Source organism: Zootoca vivipara, chromosome 6 (genome assembly GCF_963506605.1).
Source record: "Zootoca vivipara chromosome 6, rZooViv1.1, whole genome shotgun sequence".
Taxonomy (NCBI): Eukaryota; Metazoa; Chordata; class Lepidosauria; order Squamata; family Lacertidae; genus Zootoca; species Zootoca vivipara.
In genome coordinates this window covers 11,615,976-11,634,932 of record NC_083281.1, presented here as the reverse complement: position 1 = coordinate 11,634,932, position 18,957 = coordinate 11,615,976, and the positions used below count along the sequence as shown (strand labels likewise).

Sequence of the window (18,957 nt, the reverse complement as noted above, 5' to 3'; positions counted from 1 at the left end):
GGGAGCAGCCACCCCTTCCTTTCACTCAGTGACATAATAATAATAATAATAATAATAATAATAATAATAATAATAATTTATTATTTATACCCTGCCCATCTGGCTGGGTTTCCCCAGCCACTCTGAGTGGCTTCCAACAGAAAAATCTGAAGAAGTGTGCATGCCCACGAAAGCTCATACCAAAATAAAAAGTTAGTTGGTCTTTAAGGTGCTACTGAAGGAATTTTTTTTATTTTACTTCGACCCAGACCAACACGGCTACCTACCTGTAAACAGAAAAATGAAATAAAATAATCTATTAAACATTGAGCACCCCAAACTGCGGCCCTCCAGATGTTTTGGCCTACAACTCCCTAGCTAACAGGACCAGTAGTCGGGGAAGATGGGAATTGTAGTCCAAAACATCTGGAGGGCCAAAGTTTGGGGGTGCTCGGTCTAACTTGTGGCAGATTGAGGTGTGCAATGGATCAAAGCAGGGCTCAGGACTAACAGCTGGCCAAAGGTGGGTCCCGATTTCTTCCACAAGGCCACCCCCCTCCCCCCAAAAAGAGAGCCTCTGGACCAGGGGTCAGCAAACTTTTTTCGCAGGGCGCCGGTCCACTGTCCCTCAGACCTTGTGGGGGGCTGGACTATATTTTGGAAAAAAATATGAACGAATTCTTATGCCCACAAATAACCCAGAGATGCATTTTAAATAAAAGGACACATTCTACTCATGTATAAACATGCTGATTCCCGGACCGTCCGCGGGCCGGATTTAGAAGGCGATTGGGCTGCATCCGGCCCCCGGGCCTTAGTTTGAGGGACCCTGCTCTGGACCATCTTCAACCACAGCCCCACGTACAGTACATTGCAGTAGTCCAGGCATTGTCCCTAAAGCATAAACAACTGAGAGCAGGCTATGCTAGTCAAAGCACAACATAAGAACATAAGAGGAGTCTGCTGGATCAGGCCAGTGGCCCAACTAGTCCAGCATCCTGTTCTCACGGTCGCCAAGCAGAACCCCTCCTGTGGTTCCAGCAACTGGGATTCAGAAGCATCACTTTCTCCAACCGTGGATGCAGAGCACAACCATCCTGGCTAGTAGCCATCGATAGCCCTCTCCTCTTTCATGAATCTGCCCAATCCTCTTTTAAAGTCCTGTGGGAGGGCGTTCCTCAGGTTAACAATGTGCTGCACGAAGAAGGGCTTCCTTTCATCTGTCCTGAAGTGTCCGTCATTGAGCTTCCAGACCCTCTCAGTGTCCCTATTTTGCAGGGACAGTCCCCGATTTATAAAAGCCATCCTGGTCTCTGATTTGATCCCAGAATGTCCTGGTTTTCCTTAGGGACGTCCCTATTTTCACCGGAGAAATGTTGGAGGGTATGGGCTTCGGTGAGTTCTGGCGCTACGAGAGAGGGAGGGAAACCTTTCTCTCTGCACGGATGCTCCCTCCCCCCCCCCTGCAGAAGAATAAGAGGCTCTGCGTACCTGGATTTTGGGATAAGCCACGGGGTCGCGCAGGTACGGCTCCTGCTGGTTGATGTAGTCAAAGCAGACGTCCGCCTTGCAGTCCAGAACGACCTTGAGGCAAGAGCAGATCAAAGAGGATGGGGGGCAAATTTTGGCAGGGCTTTATCAGGAGAAATTAGGAGCAGCTAATGGGAGGAGGAAGGGACGTGGGTGGTGCTGTGGGTTAAACCACAGAGCCTAGGGCTTGCCGATCAGAAATCCCCGCGACGGGGTGAGCTCCCGTTGCTCAGTCCCAGCTCCTGCCAACCTAGCAGTTCAAAAGCACGTCAAAGTGCAAGTAGATAAATAGGTACCGCTACAGCGGGAAGGTAAACGGCGTTTCTGTGTGGGACCCAGGTGGCGCTGTGGGTTAAACCACAGAGTCTAGGGCTTGCTGATCAGAAGGTCGGCGGTTTGAATCCCTGCAACGGGGTGAGCTCCCGTTGCTCGGTCCCAGCTCCTGCCAACCTAGCAGTAGATAAATAGGGACCGCTCCGGCGGAAAGGTAAACAGTGTTTCCGTGCGCTGCTCTGGTTTGCCAGAAGCAGCTTTGTCATGCTGGCCACATGACCTGGAAGCTGTCTGCGGACAACCGCCGGCTCCCTCGGCCTATAGAGCGAGATGAGCGCCGCAACCCCAGAGTCGGACACGACTGGACCTGATGGTCAGAGGGCCCTTTACCTTTACCTTACAGCGGGAAGGTAAACGGCGTTTCCGTGTGCTGCTCTAGTTCGCCAGAAGCGGCTTTGTCATGCTAGCCACATGACCTGGAAGCTGTATGCTGGCTCCCCCGGCCAATAACGCAAGATGAGCGCCGCAACTCCAGAGTCGGTCAGGACTGGACCTAATGGTCAGGGGTCCCTTTATATTGGGGGGGCACCCCCACATCATCGATCACACGCTGCGGTGCATGGACACCATTTGAACGGCAGTGTGCATTAACTATGAAGGGTACCAGCTCCCTCAAATATTTTATTGCAGGGGGGGGCGAAGTCCCCTCAGCCCCAGGAGTTGGCTCCTGTGCAGAAGGTAGAGAGAGCTTCTCATGGGGAACTTGTTCACTCAGCCAGCGGCCAGCCAACAAAGCCCTTTGCGCTATGACTCCCAAGCACCTAACTCCTGGCTAGCTGCCTCGGACCCACGAGCCTATGGCTACAATGATGGGCAATTGTCAGGTGGGTTGCCCACCCACCCCACAAACCTGCCAAAGTTGTGCCACGACAATGAAACAGCAGAACTGATAATGATTTGGGCTTTGTTTTGTTTTATAAAGCAAGGGAATTGGGGGAAGTGATATGTGATGAGATAAAAAAGATGTTTAAAGTGATGGTATATTTTCAAAAATCAAGCTCTTCTTCTAGGGACAGAAGTTTACGCTGTTTATGTACGTAATGCAAATTTTCTCTATGCATAAAAATGGAAAGAAGAATGGATTAGAGAAGTGATGGACTATGCTGAATCGGCAAAGCTAATAGCTAAAAGGAGAGAACTTAACGATCATAGAATCATAGAGTTGGAAGAGACGACAAGGGCCATCCAGTCCAACCCCCTGCCAAGCAGGAAACACCATCAAAGCATTCTTGACATATGGCTGTCAAGCCTCTGCTTAAAGACCTCCAAAGAAGGAGACTCCACCACACTCCTTGGTAGCAAATTCCACTGCCGAACAGCTCTTAATGTCAGGAAGTTCTTCCTAATGTTTAGGTGGAATCTTCTTTCTTGAAGTTTGAATCCATTGAATCCATTGCTTCCATAAAGCAAACGATAATTGCTTAATGGAAGAATGGAAGCCTTTTTTGGACTATTTAAAGAAATATGATCGTATGATGGATTCGTGAGCAGGATTTGAACTATGAGTAACAGAACGAATGAGAGGTGATTGAATTATTGTCATAACGAAAGGGAGAGGAGACAGGGTGCAGCAAGAGGGAGAAATAAAAAACACCCTGGAAAATGGGAGGGGAAGTTGACCAAACAAAAGAAGAATCTATTATGTATTGGAAAGCACAGGTGAAATTTCTGGAAATTTAATGAAATAAATGGGGTTGTTTTTTTTTAAAAAAATGATGGTTCTAGTCCTCATGAATTCTGTATGGGCATCTGTCTCACTGACTTGGCAGCGGGTCTCCAGGTTTTCAGGCAGGGAATTGCACCCTCCACCCCCACCCCCTACCTGGAGATGCCGCTGGGGACCAAACTGGGACATTCCGCCTGCAAAGCAGATACTCTAACCACTGAGCAATGCTGCCTCTGGAAGATAACCATATGCTCACCAGTCCCCGGAACAGAGTGAAGCTGATGTCGAAAAGGAGGAAGCCCACAAGGACCAAGTCCAGCGGGCGCTGCAAGAGGCTTTTGTGCTGCTCTTCCAAAACCTTTTCCCAAAGGAGAAAAAAGGAAAGTAAGCTGACAGAATCATAGAACTGTAGAGCTGGAAGGGACCCCAGGGGCCATCTAGTCCAACCTCCCTGTGGATCTTGAGTTGATGGTGCATTTGATATGTGTGGCATGAGCTTATAAACCAGGAGTGTTCTGAAACTCAGGCCTGGAGGTCTGAGCGGCTCTGGGGATTTTGCTGTCCTCTGTTGGAAACAGGGCACTGCGCTGGGCAGTCTGAGCCACCAAGGCAGTTTCTTATAGGCCCTTAGATAACCCTATGGGGCACCCATTCACCGTAGTAACAGAGTGTATCTTTTGCAGACATTTGCTGTCTATCTCACCCCACATATAGGGCTTTTCTATATCAGGAAGTTTCTTTATGTTTGACGTCTTATTATGTTTTTAAATGTGCTGGAAACCACCCAGAGTGGCTGGGGAAACCCCAGACGGGTGGAGAATAATAAATTTATTATTATTATTATTATTATTATTATTATTATTATTATTATTATTATTATTTCCTAGCGCTTGAGCTGGAGCCCACAGCTGGTGCAGAATGCTGCATCACGGTTGCTGACAGGAGTGAGACGCCAACTGCGTGTCACTTCTGTGCTCAGAGATCTTCATTGGCTGACAAGTTCAAATGAGCAAATAAAAACCCTTACCCATTTGCGGAAAGTGGTTATTTTGCTGATGGAAAATGAGGTCCCCTATGACATCACCTCATGTCATACAGGCTCCTTCAGCCGCTTCAATCTGTAGAACCGCCACCGTCACAGGGTGACGACGATCATTTGGGTGTGACAGCACCGAACTTTGGAACTCCTGGCTCCTGCTTAAAGCTTTTTTCCCTGTTTTTCATTTAGGCAAGCCTATCCAGATGTCTCAACATGTTTCCCCCCTGCTTTTAAACTGATAGTTGGCTTTAGTTATTCTTATTTTCAAACACTTTCCATTGTTGTTTTTTGCTGGGGGGTGTGTGTCCCAATAACATTATTGTTTTGTTCTTATCGTAGATTGCTTGGACCACCATAAAATCATAGAGTTGGAAGGGACCCCTGAGGATCACCTAGCCCAACTGGCTGCAATGCAGGAATATGCAGCTGTCCTTTGCGGGGATCGAACCTGCAACTTTGGTGTTACCAGCACCCCAGGTTCTAACTAACTGAGCTATCCTGGCTGACAGTGGTACTTAAATCTCCTGATGTGTGATTTAAAAAAAGGAGAGAGAGAGTCAGTGGGTAGAGAGGAACCACTAGGGAGGTTAATCCCCCATTGGGAACAAGATTCTGGACCGGGCAGACCTTTGCTCTGATCCAAGGAGGCACTTCTGACAGTGGTTCAGGCCAGCTAAGTAGAACCTCCACTCAAAAGGGCAGTCTACCTCCTACTAAATGTTGGAGGGAAGAGAATGTTGGTGCCTCTGGGGCCTTCCTGGGGTGGGGGTAGGGTTTTTTTTCCAGCTGTCAAGAGTCAAGATGCTTCGGCTTCGAAGGCGCTTTCTTCCGTTACCTTATCGGCCGTCTCGAGGGGCAACGTCTTGGGCTGGGCAAAGATCCTGGAGGCAACCCAGATGAGGGTGAGGAGCAAAGGGATGTTGAGGAGGAAGAAGTCCGGACGGATCTCAGAACCGTATTTCCCTGGGAAAGCAAGGATTGGGTCTCAGTCCACCCACGAGTTGTTGAGTTAAATCTTGGGGACACCAGTCAGCCCCAGCTCTCCCGGGGGACTTTATTAGGACACGGGTGGTAGAATCACCTGCCCCCCCCCCAGCGATTGCGGGACTCCAAACCTCTGCAGCCCTTGGCTGGGGCGGAGGGAATGGATGAGTTTGCTGTGCTAGCAGCACCAAAGTGACCTCCCCGGGGCACAAGCCTGGGCAGTGTGTCTGGGGGTCCTGGGCTGCCCAGATGACAAGACACCCCCCCCCCTCTTGGTCCAAAGGAAAGTAGAGCAAGACGTTTGGTTTGGCACCAGCTTGGCTGCAGGAGTTGCCAGAAACAGGCGTACAAGGCACCATCCAACCGCCTTAGGGATTTTTGTAGGCTTCACTCCTTAGTCTCCTCTCTCTTCTCCCGAAGATGACCCGCAAGGCAGCAGAAGTTTTCCTTCTTCTAAACTGGCTCCCTTCCCAGGTGGACGAGCCCCATCTGCCCCTCACTCCCCTCTGCAGAAACTGCCTTCTTGATCATTTTGTAAATAACTTATTATTAAGAAAAGAACATGCATGTATCTTTAAAAGAGAGAGAGAGAGAGAGGTGGCCGCCTTAGGACACCTTCAATCTCAGGCTTTAGCTCAATGATCAGAGCACCTGCTCTGCATGCATAGAATCACAGAGCTGGAAGGGACCCCAGGGTCATCTAGTCCAACCCCCCACAATGCAGGAATGCAGCAGGTCCCAGGTCTCAGGTCCCATCCCTGGCCTTTCCAGGCGGAGCTGTGGAAAGACTCCTTCTCTTGAGCCTTGGAGAGCTGTTGCTGCCAGCCCATGTTGGCAATACTTTGCTAGATGGGCCAGCGGTCTGTCTCATTAGTTATAAGAAGCATAGAATCATATAGTTCAGGGGTAGGCAACCTCAGGCCCATGGGCCGGATGCGGCCTAATCACCTTCTCAATCCGGCCGATGGATGGTCTGGGGATCAGCATGTTTTTACATGAGTAGAATGTGTCCTTTTACTTAAAATGTATCTCTGGGTTATTTGTGGGGCATAGGAATTTGTTCAGATTTCCCCCCAAAAAATATAGTCCGGCCCACCACATGCTCTGGGTGGACCGGCCCACGGCTGAAAAAGGTTGCTGAACCCTGGTATAGTTGGAAGGGACCCAAGGGTCATCTAGTCCAACCCCCTGCAGTGCAGAAATCTCAGCCAAAGCTGAGATAAGGGGAACCCAACTCCTGCTCTTTCCATTTTTCGGTCAAAAGGGAGGATTATGGCAAGCGTTTGCTAGCGAGCAACTCACCAACCACATTCCCCAACAGGTAGACGACAAAGTTCATCGTGAGGGATCCGACCCAGTAGAAACCAAGGTTCCGGTAACTCTTCCTGGAGAGCAAACAGAGAGTCAACACAGCTTGCCTAGTACTCAGCCCCACCAAGTATAATTGAGGTCTATTCCCCCATTCCTCACCCCAGGCCTGAAAAATCCTCCCCCCTCTGCCCCAGAGAGTTTTTATGCCCCCAAACAGCTCCAGGACCTGTAAAAACCAGGGAGTCCACAAAGCTCTACCAGTTGGATTCCTGCCTGGCACCTTTACAAAGGTTCTGCAAAACCCCCAGCAGAATGGACGACCTCCGAAAGTGCTGGACTCTCTTTTGTTGGAGGTTTTTAAACAGATGACCCTCGAGGTTCCTTCCAGCTCTACAAGTCTAGGACAACAGACCCGTCTCACCTTTGAGTGATGGCTGCAATCATCGCCAGCTGGAGGGCGAAGTGGGTGGTGGCAGCCCAATAGCAGTTCATCATACCGTGAGCTGTGGTTAGGTATGGCTCACCCTATAGGAACGAGAAACCAAGACGTCAGTCACAGCCGGAGACCCATCCAGTCCTTCAACCATCCATTTCAACATCTGCTTGCCCCCCCAGAAATTAAAGGTTGGGACTCTGCGGCCAAAAAGCAGCTTTTGCATCACCCACCCACCCACAGAGAGAGAGAGAGAGAGAGAGAGAGAGAGAGAGAGAGAGAGAGAGAGAGAGAGAGAGATTAGTTCCTAGCGTTTCCAGCTGTGGCTGAGGAAATGGTACCTAAATCTCCAACTGAAAACTTGAAGAGATGCTGCTAAGCCATTGTAGACAGCACTGAGCTGGATGGATCAATGGTCTGACTTGACTTGAAGCAGCTTCCTATTTGAATTGGTCCTTTATTGAAAACGCTGAGGACTAGAATCTTACTATCGCCCTGGAGTTCCCTGCCCTACCTGGAAGATGCCTGCGACCTTCTACATGCAAACAGGTGCTCTGTCCCTGAGATATGAGTCCTCCCTGAGCTAAGGGATTGCTAAAGGGTTAGGGGTGGACCAAATGGCCTCATGGCACATTCCCGAAGCAGCAACTCTATGGCTGTGGGGCTTGGGGTCTGGAGAACGCTGGGCACATGACCTGGAAGCTTCCTCGGCCAATAGAGCGAGTGGACTGGACCTAATGGTCAGGGGTCCCTTTACCTTTTTACCTATGCCCAAGATGTACAAAGGTGCAGATGAACCCTCTTCTCAAAAAAGGTCTTGTGTCTCTGGGGGCCTGGCTGAAAGGTTTTATGTGATAAAACCACCCACTGCTCAGAGAAAGGTTTGAAGCTTCTGATATGGGTTGCACACCCTCCATGCCCTCCCGGTTGCACTCCTGCCTGCGAGGACTTGCCTGTCTCATGTAGACTTCCAGGAAGTTGCTTATGTAGCCATCTTCTTCCAGAACAATGACGGCGCTGATTCCCGACAGGAAGGAAAGTACCACGAACACTGCAGGGATATGGGAAAATAAATATTTGTGTTTTCCACTGGATGCACTTTTAAGTTTCATGAAGGATGGTAAAAATTTTTTTGAAAAGGTGACCAGGTGATCAACTGTTTACACCAGGGGTCAGCAACCTTTTTCAGCCGTGGGCCGGTCCACTGTCCCTCAGACCAAGTGGTGGGCCGGACTATATTTTGAAAAAAATAATGAACAAATTCCTATTCCCCACAAATAACCCAGAGATGCATTTTAAATAAAAGCACACATTCTACTCATGTAAAAATACCAGGCAGGCCCCACAAATAACCCAGAGATGCATTTTAAATAAAAGGTCACATTCTACTCATGTAAAAACACGCTGATTCCCAGACCGTCCGCGGGCCGGATTGAGAAGGCGATTGGGCCGCATCTGGCCCACGGGCCTTAGGTTGCCTACCCCTGGTTTACACACATACAACAAACACACACAGAGAGAAAGAGAAGCAGGGAAAGGAGGAAGGGTCAGGCATGAACATGCCCAAAGAGAGAGGAGAGACTTACCATAGAAGAGGGCATCCTCAGAGTAACTTGCGAAGTAAACCAGGAATAAGAGGATCCCGAAGGCGGTCACTGCGATGGCTGAGGGACTGCAAGCGGGGAGAATGTGAGAGGAGGAGGAGGAGAAAACAAGGATGCTTCCAAAGTGAAAAACAATGAAAAAGAAGCAACTTGTTTGGTTTTGAGTGGCTGAACCATTTCTTGATATGCCCAGACATCCTGCTGCTTTAACGTAAGAGTCATCCTGCTGGATCAAGCCAAGGGGGTCCCACCTGTCGAGCATCCTGGCCTCACAAGAACCAGCCAGAAACGCCCATGGGAAACCCGCAAGCAGGATTCGAACACAAGAGCAGCACTCTCTCCTCCTGCGGTTTCCAGCAACTGGGATCCGGAAGCATTGCTGCTGACAACTGGGGGGGGGGAGGCAGAGCACAGCCATCCTGGCTAGGAAACATTGGCAGCATACCCTCCAACATTTTTCTAGGGATGGAGATGGCCTATTTTACAACAACAACAATTTTTATACCTCACCCACCTGACTGGATTGCTCCACCCACTCTGGGCGGCTTGCAACATATATAAAAACAAAATAAAACATTAAAAATTAAAACCATAGCTGTCAACTTTTCCCTTTTCTCACGAGGAATCCTATTCGGAATAAGGGAAGTTCCCTTTTAAAAGGGGGAAAGTTGACAGCTATGATTAAAACAGCTTCCCTAAATGGGGCTGCCTTCAGATGTCTTCTAAAGGTAATAAACTACTACAACTAGTAGTAGTATATAGAATTTCCCTATTTTCATCGGAGAAATGTTGGAGGCCATGAAAATGCTTTGTAAGTCCCACATCTAATCTTGCCCTTTTATAAAATTTATACATTGGTTTGTGCTTTTCTTTTTGGCAATTTACTGAAAAACAAAACAAAACAAAACTGGGATTAAGGTGTTTTCTCAGGAGGGTGGAGGGCGTGTATTCTGTTTCCTGTTAGCGCTGTGGTGCTGGGCCTCACCTTCCTTTTGGTGGGGAATGCTCTGTGGGGTGGGGAACAACAAAACCTGGCAGGGCAAGGAGGGTCAGTTGCATGGGGAGGGGAGAGGGGGTGAGCACCCCCCTTTTCATCTCAGGAATGTTAGAGGGTATGATTTCGGCTCTTTATTCAAAACCCTGAGGACTAGAACCTCACTTTGGGTTTGAGGAAGGGCCATATAGCTCTCCAGGCTTCCTGGCAGAAATTCTGTGTGCTGATCAAGGCTGGAGATCTGCTGCAACGCTGGTCCAAAACCCGTATTGACATTCAGGTCACACAAAAAACCCTTTTCCTCTGCAAACCTGCAGCTCTAGCACCTGCAGTTGTCAGGTGGGAAGGAGTAGGGACGAGCCCCTGAGCTGCCAATTAAAAGGTGGTTTTCTCTCTGTGTGTGAGGGGGGGGGCAGCTCAGAAGCAGCCACACAGCTGCAATGCAGATCCAGACCAAACTCAGAAACCTCCTTGCAGCTATATATATATATATATATATATATATATATATATATATATATATATATATATATATATATATATATGGCTCTAGAAAAAGTGCCACTCAGCATCCGCAGAGCTGCACAGGGGGTCTTTCCAGATCAGTTGCTGTCTGCAGTGGAAGCTGGCAGAGGAGGAGACATGGCAAGTGTGGATCCCGGAGGAAGTAGCTTTATCCCGGTTCAGATTTTTTAAAAGGAGCTATTTCAGCAGATGCACAAGCGATAAAACTCTACGCTCGGATTAGGGTCCCTTCCCTGGAAGAGGAGAGCGGGATTCTGGTCCTCATGAACAAAGGGCTGATTTACAAGGAACCCAGGAAGCTCAGACCCTTGCAAGTGCCCCTGTTTTCCAAGGACAGTCCCGGATTTACAGAAGCCACCCCACTTTCTGATTTGATCCCGGAATGTCCCGCTTTTCCTTAGGAAACTCTACAGTTATATGATCCTGTGAAATACATATATGCCACCCTGGGCTCCTTGGTGGGAAGGGTGGGATATAAATGCAATTTCTCTGTTTGTGTGTGATGGAGTGGTATATAGAATCGCAGAACTGCAGAGTTGGAAAGGATCCCGAGGGTCATCTAGTCCAACCCCCTGCAACTCGGGAATACGTGGTGCTCTAACCCACAACTCTGAGATTAAATGTCTCATGCTCTATTGACTGACCAATCCTCTATTACTTATAGGATGCGGGTGGTGCTGTGGTCTAAAAGCACTGAGACTCTTGGGCTTGCGAATCGGAAGGTCGGGGGTTTGAATCCCTGCGGCGAGGCGAGCTCCCCTTGTTCTGCCCCAGTTCCTGCCAACCTAGCAGTTCGAAAGCACACCAGTGCAAGTAGATAAATAGGTACTGCTGCGGTGGGAAGTTAAATGGCATTTTCGTGCACTCTGGCACTTGTCACGGTGCGCCAGAAGCGATTTAGTCCTGCTGGCCACGTGACCGGAAAGCTGTCTGTGGACAAACACTGGCTCCCTTGGCCTGAAGCGAGATGAGTGCTGCAACCCCATAATCATATTTGACTGGACTTAACTGTCCAGGGGTCCTTCACCTTTACCATTACTTATACTACTTGAATATATATATATATATATATATATATATATATATATATATATATGATATTTAAAGATAGACTGCACCTGAACTTGTGGGTTTCAATTTAGTCATTTGAAAGCAACCACCTTGTAAGCTATTTATTAGCTCAGGGGTGGCCAACTCCCAAGAAACTGTGATCTACTTACAGAGTTAAAAACTGGCAGTGATCTACCCCCTTTTTTGGGGTTCAGGTCAAAGTTGTTGAGCTTTTTTGGGGAGGAGGAAAGCCCCGTTTGTTAGGCATTCAGGTCAAAGTTGTTGTTGAGCTTTTTTAGGGAGAAGGAAAGCCCTGCTTTCGGGGGTGCAGGGCAAAAAATTCAGCTTTTTTTTAGGGGAGCCAAAGTTGTTGAGCTTCTTTGGGGGAGCCAGTGATCTTCCACAGACGTCCAGTGATCTACCGGTAGATCACGATCTACCTGTTTGACGTGCCTGTATTAGCTGATGTGGCTAATAATAGGCTAATAGGAAGGCTGCTTACATGTCGCCGACCTGCCCATCCCTGCTCAAGGGTAAGTGTAGCTATGATTCACCAGGCTGCTGTGCCAGATAGCAGGTCTCTGTTTCCCAGATAGCGCAGGGGAAAGATCAAAGTTCGGCCGCCTGTCCAGAGTGCATCAGGCGACAGCCAGCAGAGTCTTTAGGACACAGCTGCCAGATCAGGCCAAGCAGGAGGGGCAGGTTGCGAATGGACCCAACCCCGACGCTTACTAAAATAGTAGGGAAAACTGCAGGAAATGTTACAGGTAGGTAGCCGTGTTGGTCTGAGTCGAAGCAAAATAAAAAAATTCCTTCAGTAGCACCTTAAAGACCAACTAAGTTTATATTTTGGTATGAGCTTTCGTGTGCATGCACACTTCTTCAGATACACTCATGTGTTATCTGGAAATGTGTTATCTGTTATCTGGAAATGTGTTATCTGCAGCAGTTTGACAGTTTTTTTTTAAAATTGAGTTCCCAAAAATCAACTTCCCTCACTCACACACACACACACACACACACCCATGGTTTCCTCGATTTCTCTGTTACTGCTGCATATTAAATAATAATAATAAATTTTTATTTATACCCCACCCTCCCCAGCCAAGGCCGGGCTCAGAGTGGCTAACACCAAATATAAAACAACTACCGGTAGTTAAAATACAATTCAATAACAAGACTAAATACATTAAAATTAAAAATTAAATTATTGTAATTATACCATGCCTTCTTTCCTCCAATTTCTTTCACAGGATCTCGATTACTGCTGTCCTTACTCCAAACCTGTTAGCATTTTAGCATATTTATAATGGTTTTTTAAAAATATCGCCTACAAACACTTTCAAACCCTCCTTAAAGACTGACTCATAGAATCATAGAATCGTAGAGTTGGAAGAGACCACAAGGGCCATCCAGTCCAACCCCCTGCCAAGCAGGAAACACCATCAAAGCATTCTTGACAGAAGGCTGTCAAGCCTCTGCTTAAAGACCTCCAAAGAAGGAGACTCCACCACACTCCTTGGTAGCAAATTCCACTGCCGAACAGCTCTTACTGTCAGGAAGTTCTTCCTAATGTTTAGGTGGAATCTTCTTTCTTGAAGTTTGAATCCATTGCTCCGTGTCCGCTTCTCTGGAGCAGCAGAAAACAACCTTTCTCCCTCCTCTATATGACATCCTTTCATATATTTGAACATGGCTATCATATCACCCCTTAACCTTCTCTTCTCCAGGCTAATCATACCCAGCTCCCTAAGCCGTTCCTCATAAGGCATTGTTTCCAGGCCTTTGACCATTTTGGTTGCCCTCCTCTGGACACATTCCAGCTTGCCAGTATCCTTCTTGAACTGTGGTGCCCAGAACTGGACACAGTACTCCAGGTGAGGTCTGACCAGAGCAGAATACAGTACAGTGGTACTATTACTTCCCTTGATCTAGATGCTATACTCCTATTGATGCAGCCCAGAATTGCATTGGCTTTTTTAGCTGCTGCATCACACTGTTGACTCATGTCAAGTCTGTGGTCTACCAAGACTCCTAGATCCTTTTCACATGTACTTGTTTGTTCCTGTTCAGTTCATCTATCTCAGTAAGTGTTTGCACTGACTGGCAGAAGCTCTCCAGGGTTCCAAGCAAGGAGTCTTTTCCAGCCCCACCTGAAGCTGGACTGGACTGAACCTGAAGCTGGACTGGACTGAACCTGGGATTTTCTTTGTGCAAGGCAGATGCTGCAACCACTTCTTCCTTAAATGCCTCTTCCCCACCCACACATTTCTGGAATGTGCATTGCCTGCTTTGACCTGTAACAGCTACTCCAGGATTACATACCCTCCAACATTTGTCCAATGAAAATACAGATGTCCTACTAATAACAGCAATAATTTTATTATTTACTAGCTGACCCGGCCATGCGTTGCTGTGGGGGTTTTGGGGGCGGGGGAGTATTGATGTCATTTGTGTTTTGAATGGTAATGGTTGCATTATACATATATATATATATATATATATATATATATATATATATATATATGACACCCCACTCATCTGACCGGGTTGCCCCAGCCATTCCCGGCCAGCTTCCAATAAATATTAAAACCTTAAACATCAAAAATCTTCTCTATCCAGGGCTGCCTTCAGTTGCCTTCTAAAGGTTGTACAGTTACTTATCTCCTTGGCTTGGGGGTTGCATAACTCCAGACCCTCCAACACTTCTCTGATGAAAATAGGGACGTCCTAAGGAAAAGCGGGACATTCCAGGATCAAATCAGAAACCGGGACAGCTTCTGTAAATCTGGGATCGTCCCTGGAAAATAGGGACACTTGGAGGGTCTGGGATTTCAGACTGGGGACACTTCCAGCAACACCTGAAAATGCTGGAGATCTGCGCCCCCAACTCTTACGTTTGTCAATCCTCAGGGAGAATCATAGGATTGTTGAGTTGAAGCGGACCCCCAACCCCCCCCCCCCCGTGCTGCAGGAATTGCTCTGCATTAATAGGGGAGGTTGTTGCCCTATAGAGCATGCCCATCCCTCCAGATGGCAATATTGAAGAAGCGTCCCATGGCTAAACTGTGGAACTCCCTGCCACAGGTGTAAACAAATCCATGGAGGAGGAGAAGCTGCCCCACATTAGCTATGCTGTGCCCTCCACAGTCAGAGGCAGCTTTGATTCTGGATTTCAGTTGCTGCAGGACAGGAGAGCAGCATATCATGTCATCCTTCATTGCAATGTGCAAGCTATTCTCTGGAGAACATCAGAATTTAGGATACTACAGAATCTTTCTTGCTCAGCCAGGCATGTGCCATGCAGCCATCATTCTGTACCTTGAGGAGAGCAAAGACCTGGCTAAGGTTGACAATGGCAAGAGAGTGTCTCCCTGGGCTGTGCTTACTAGAAAAACTGCATTGGGGAACAGGAGGAATTTGAGAAGGAAGTGCTGAATAGGTTTTCAGCAAATCCAAGAAAACTTGTTTTTAAAACAAATGAAAAAAGGCGTGTTCTTTGTAATTTTGCAAAATTTTGCATGAAAGGTACACCCTGATGTTAATTCTTTATTTGGCTTCCTTGTTTTCAAATGAATGAAGATGGATTTTTGATGGATTTTTCTGAGCACTTGGGGGTCAAAAGAAAGTAATTTGGAACAGCTGTTGCTGAAACATTTCATTCCGAATCTGCTAGACGGAGCCGGACAGAAGAGGACAGGTGGGGGCCCTGCCCACCCCACAACATAAATTCTGGCTCTGCCCACTCAGGTATCCCACTGTGGCATCTGGCTGACCACTGTGGGAATAGGAAGCTGGACTAGATGGGTCATTGGTCTCATCCAGGAGGCTTTTCTTGGGCCCTTAACAACTAATGAAGCAAAATGACGGTGTAGACAGTCCAGTAAAACAATGCACCAAAATAGCACTAAAATGGCCTTCTTAACAAGTTGCAAGATCGGCCTGCAAAACCCCCAAACCACCTCCTTGGCCTTAATACGCAACTAAGAATTCATTTCTTAAAGCAATAAAGAAATAAAATCAGCAGATGAAGACCTTTGAATGGCCATGCTCCAATTAGGGAAATTACCAATAAGTTGACACCCCAGGAGAGATGGGGGAATTTAAGATGAATGGTATAAAAAATTATTGTTTTGTTGTTAATTGGAAAAATTGAATAAAAATTATTTATTAAAAAAAGAAGAAGTTGACACCCCCATTTTCATCAAGCATGCCCTGAACTTAGGGAGATGGGTATGTTTAGCCTGGAGAAGAGAAGGTTAAGGGGTGATATGATAGCCATGTTCAAATACCGTATATAAAAGGATGTCATATAGAGGAGGTTACAGGTAGGTAGCCGTGTTGGTCTGGATCGAAGTAAAATAAAAAAATATTCCTTCAGTAGCACCTTAAAGACCAACTAAGGAGGGTGAAAGATTGTTTTCTGCTGCTCCAGAGAAGCGGACACGGAGCAATGGATTCAAACTACAAGAAAGAAGATTCCACCTAAACATTAGGAAGAACTTCCTGACAGTAAGAACTGCTGCCAAGGAGTGTGGTGGAGTCTCCTTCTTTGGAGGTCTTTAAGCAGAGGCTTGACAGCCATATGTCAAGAATGCTTTGATGGCGTTTCCTGCTTGGCAGGGGGTTGGACTGAATGGCCCTTGTGGTCTCTTCCAACTCTATGATTCTATGACCAGAGAAAGATTGGAGGGGACGCCTCTATTGTCATCAGAGAAATGTTGCAGGGTATGGAATAGGATGTCCCCATTTTCATTGGAGAAATGTTGGAGGGGATGTTGGAAGGACCCAGAATGTATGTTTTACCTTCATGATTGCCTCGGCTGCTCCCAAGGGGGCCTGGGTCAGATGGTGATAACCGGAGACAACAGGAGATTGAGCGATGGTCAGGGTTATTATTATCCTTCCCCCCCCCCCGGCACCTGACGACACCTTCACATGATACTCACTTGTCCAGGACGGCCAGGCCGTTCATCATGTAGAAGGGGAAGGCGAAGAGGAACAAGGAGACGGTCAAAAAGAGTGGATGCGGTTTCATGGTGAGAAAAAAAAAGGCCACGCGGCTCAGCCAACTGGGAGTGCAAGGTCGTGGTAACGCACTGGGAAGCAAGTTGGAGGGTTAAGCAGCCGGCCGGCCAGCTTGACACACAGGCGTTCCTCTCGCAGCTCCGGCGACGCCTGGCCAGCCGCTTTCCCACACTGCCCACCCCATAGGCAAAAGGGAAATATTTGGCAGTCCAAAGGTCAAAGGAGAGACTGCCTTGCACAAGACCCAGGGACCCACCTTTTAAAAGGGCGACACAGCTTTTTTAAAACATTTGCCTCTCCTAAGGTGGTCCTGTCCACATGTCCTTTTTTGGGGCTCCTATTATCACCAGCCCTGACCATTGGGCAAGCTGGTCGCTGGGAGCCCCACGTGGCAAAGCACGCACAGATGTTGTACTTTGGAAGAGGCTGCATTATCAAAGCTTGTAATGTTGCGCGTGACCTGGAGAAAGCGGACGGAGAACAAATCTCCCCCGCCCCCTCTGGGCGGCCATCCCACAAAGCTGAATGTTGGGAGAGTCGGGGCAGAACAAGAGAAAGCTCACCTGCGGATCTCCCTGCTGCAGGAGTCACCAACAGACACCAAAATGAATGGCTTCAAGTGACTAGAAAGGAGATCCCAGCCGAACACCAGGAAAAACTTTTTGACAGGAAGAGCTGTTCGAACGGTGTCTCTCGAGAGGTGGTAGGCTCCCCTTCCTTGGAGGTTTTTAAGCATGGCCTTCTCTCATATATACTGAGATTCCTACACTGAAGTGGGTTGGAATAGATGATCCTCAGGGTCCATTCCAGTTCTGCGATTCTGTGGTTCTAGGACTGGGAAAGTTCCTGGAGGAAAAGGAGTCGATGGCCTACTAGCCACGACGGCCATCTTCCACCTCCTGGGTTGGAAGCAATATACCACTGCATACCAGTTGCTGGGGAGAGTCTAGAATCGTAGAGTTGGAAGGGACCCCCAAGGATCATCTAGTCCAGCAACAGGCGCATTTTGCACTGGACTTGCGACCACTTGCAACCAGGTGAAGATGCTTGGGTGCCAGGATGACACCTGACACCTCCACCATCTGGGGGATCATTGAACCTGGACTGTTTTCATGCACAAATACCCCACCCTGTAGAATTCTGTTAGATTTTATCTGCACAATAGGGAATGAATTTCAGGAACCAAAAGGCTTTTTGTGTGCATCCTGAACAGCAGCAGTGAACAGCGTTGTAGGCTGTCTTCCCTGACCCCACTGCCCACTCAGTTGTGAAGAATATTCTTACGTTATGAATTTTCCAGGTCACCATTAAGAAACTTGGGAATAGGCCGGTATATATGCAGACTTTGCCTGGACAAAGTGACTTTTCTTCTTCACGTTCTCAAAGCTCTTAACTGATCTCAAGGTTGTCATCTAACTAGCCAGATGTTTAACTGAGAATCAATCACTGTCAGCCCATCATTTGGAAAATAAGACTTTGGAGCCATCTTGCCCCAGAATGGCAACTAGACATTCTGTTTTGGCGACTGCAACCTCGGTTTAAGGAGTTATTTGGCCCCTTGCTGATATATCCAAGTTCCTAACTGTCCCCAGGGTTTCAGATTATTGGCACCCGCTTGTCTCGAGACAATGGAGTGTGCCTACATAGCTGAGGTCAAATGGATTTTCAGCATCGAAGTGACCTCCCTGGAGGGCAAGCCTGGTCAGTGTGCCTGGAGGGCCTGGGCTCCCCAGACAAGAAGACTCTGGCAATTTCCCCAGCACTACCTATAGATGCCCTTGGCAGCTGGACCTGCAACCTTCTGCATGATAGGCAGGTTCTCTGTCACTGACCTAAGGCCCTTCCCCCCAGAGATTATTCAGGGGCGGAGGAAGTTGCCTCTTAACCTCGCCCTGTGCCAGCCAGAGTTTCCTCAAGGGGCTGCGCCAATCCTGGAGGAGCAAGGGTCAGCCACGCGGCGCAGGCTGGCACACCGGTTTCAAAAACTGCACCGCCCTCTTTGCCTGCCTCTAGGAGCGCCCATTTGTGAAGAGGGTCTAAGGTTCAAGATCGGGTTGCAAGTCTTACAGTCAGGAGATTTCTACGGCGTTTGGGTTGAGCGCCCCCACCCTTTCTCCATCTTCCAGCATCCTTTCCTGCAGGGCCTGCACTCACTGCTTCCTGTGCCTCAGAAGACTTCATCCCCTTTCTGGGGAAATCCCAAAATCTTATGTGGGTTTTCAGAAAAAACGACAGACCTGCCCTTTAGATCATGGGTAGGCAAACTAAGGCCCGTGGGCCGGATGCGGCCCAATCGCCTTCTCAATCCGGCCCGCGGACGGTCCGGGAATCAGCGTGTTGCTACATGAGTAGAATGTGTCCTTTTATTTAAAATGCACCTCTGGGTTATTTGTGGGGCACAGGAATTCGTTCATTTCCCCTCCCAAAATATAGTCCCCCCCCCAAGGTCTGAGGGACAGTGGACCGGCCCCCTGCTGAAAA

At 48.1% G+C, this 18,957-nt stretch overlaps 1 protein-coding gene across 1 annotated transcript in view; it reads right to left on the bottom strand.

The window, feature by feature from the left end:
• Positions 1 to 18,900, bottom strand: part of HAPLN4 (hyaluronan and proteoglycan link protein 4) — a 32,417-nt gene extending 13,517 nt beyond the window's left edge. The window contains 8 exon segments of the mRNA XM_060275236.1: positions 1,471 to 1,563; positions 3,765 to 3,866; positions 5,383 to 5,510; positions 6,834 to 6,916; positions 7,264 to 7,367; positions 8,229 to 8,326; positions 8,862 to 8,947; positions 16,398 to 18,900. Coding sequence (XP_060131219.1) covers positions 1,471 to 1,563; positions 3,765 to 3,866; positions 5,383 to 5,510; positions 6,834 to 6,916; positions 7,264 to 7,367; positions 8,229 to 8,326; positions 8,862 to 8,947; positions 16,398 to 16,486 — 783 coding nt within the window. The 5' untranslated portion in view covers positions 16,487 to 18,900.
• Between the last annotated feature and the right edge of the window lie 57 nt (positions 18,901 to 18,957).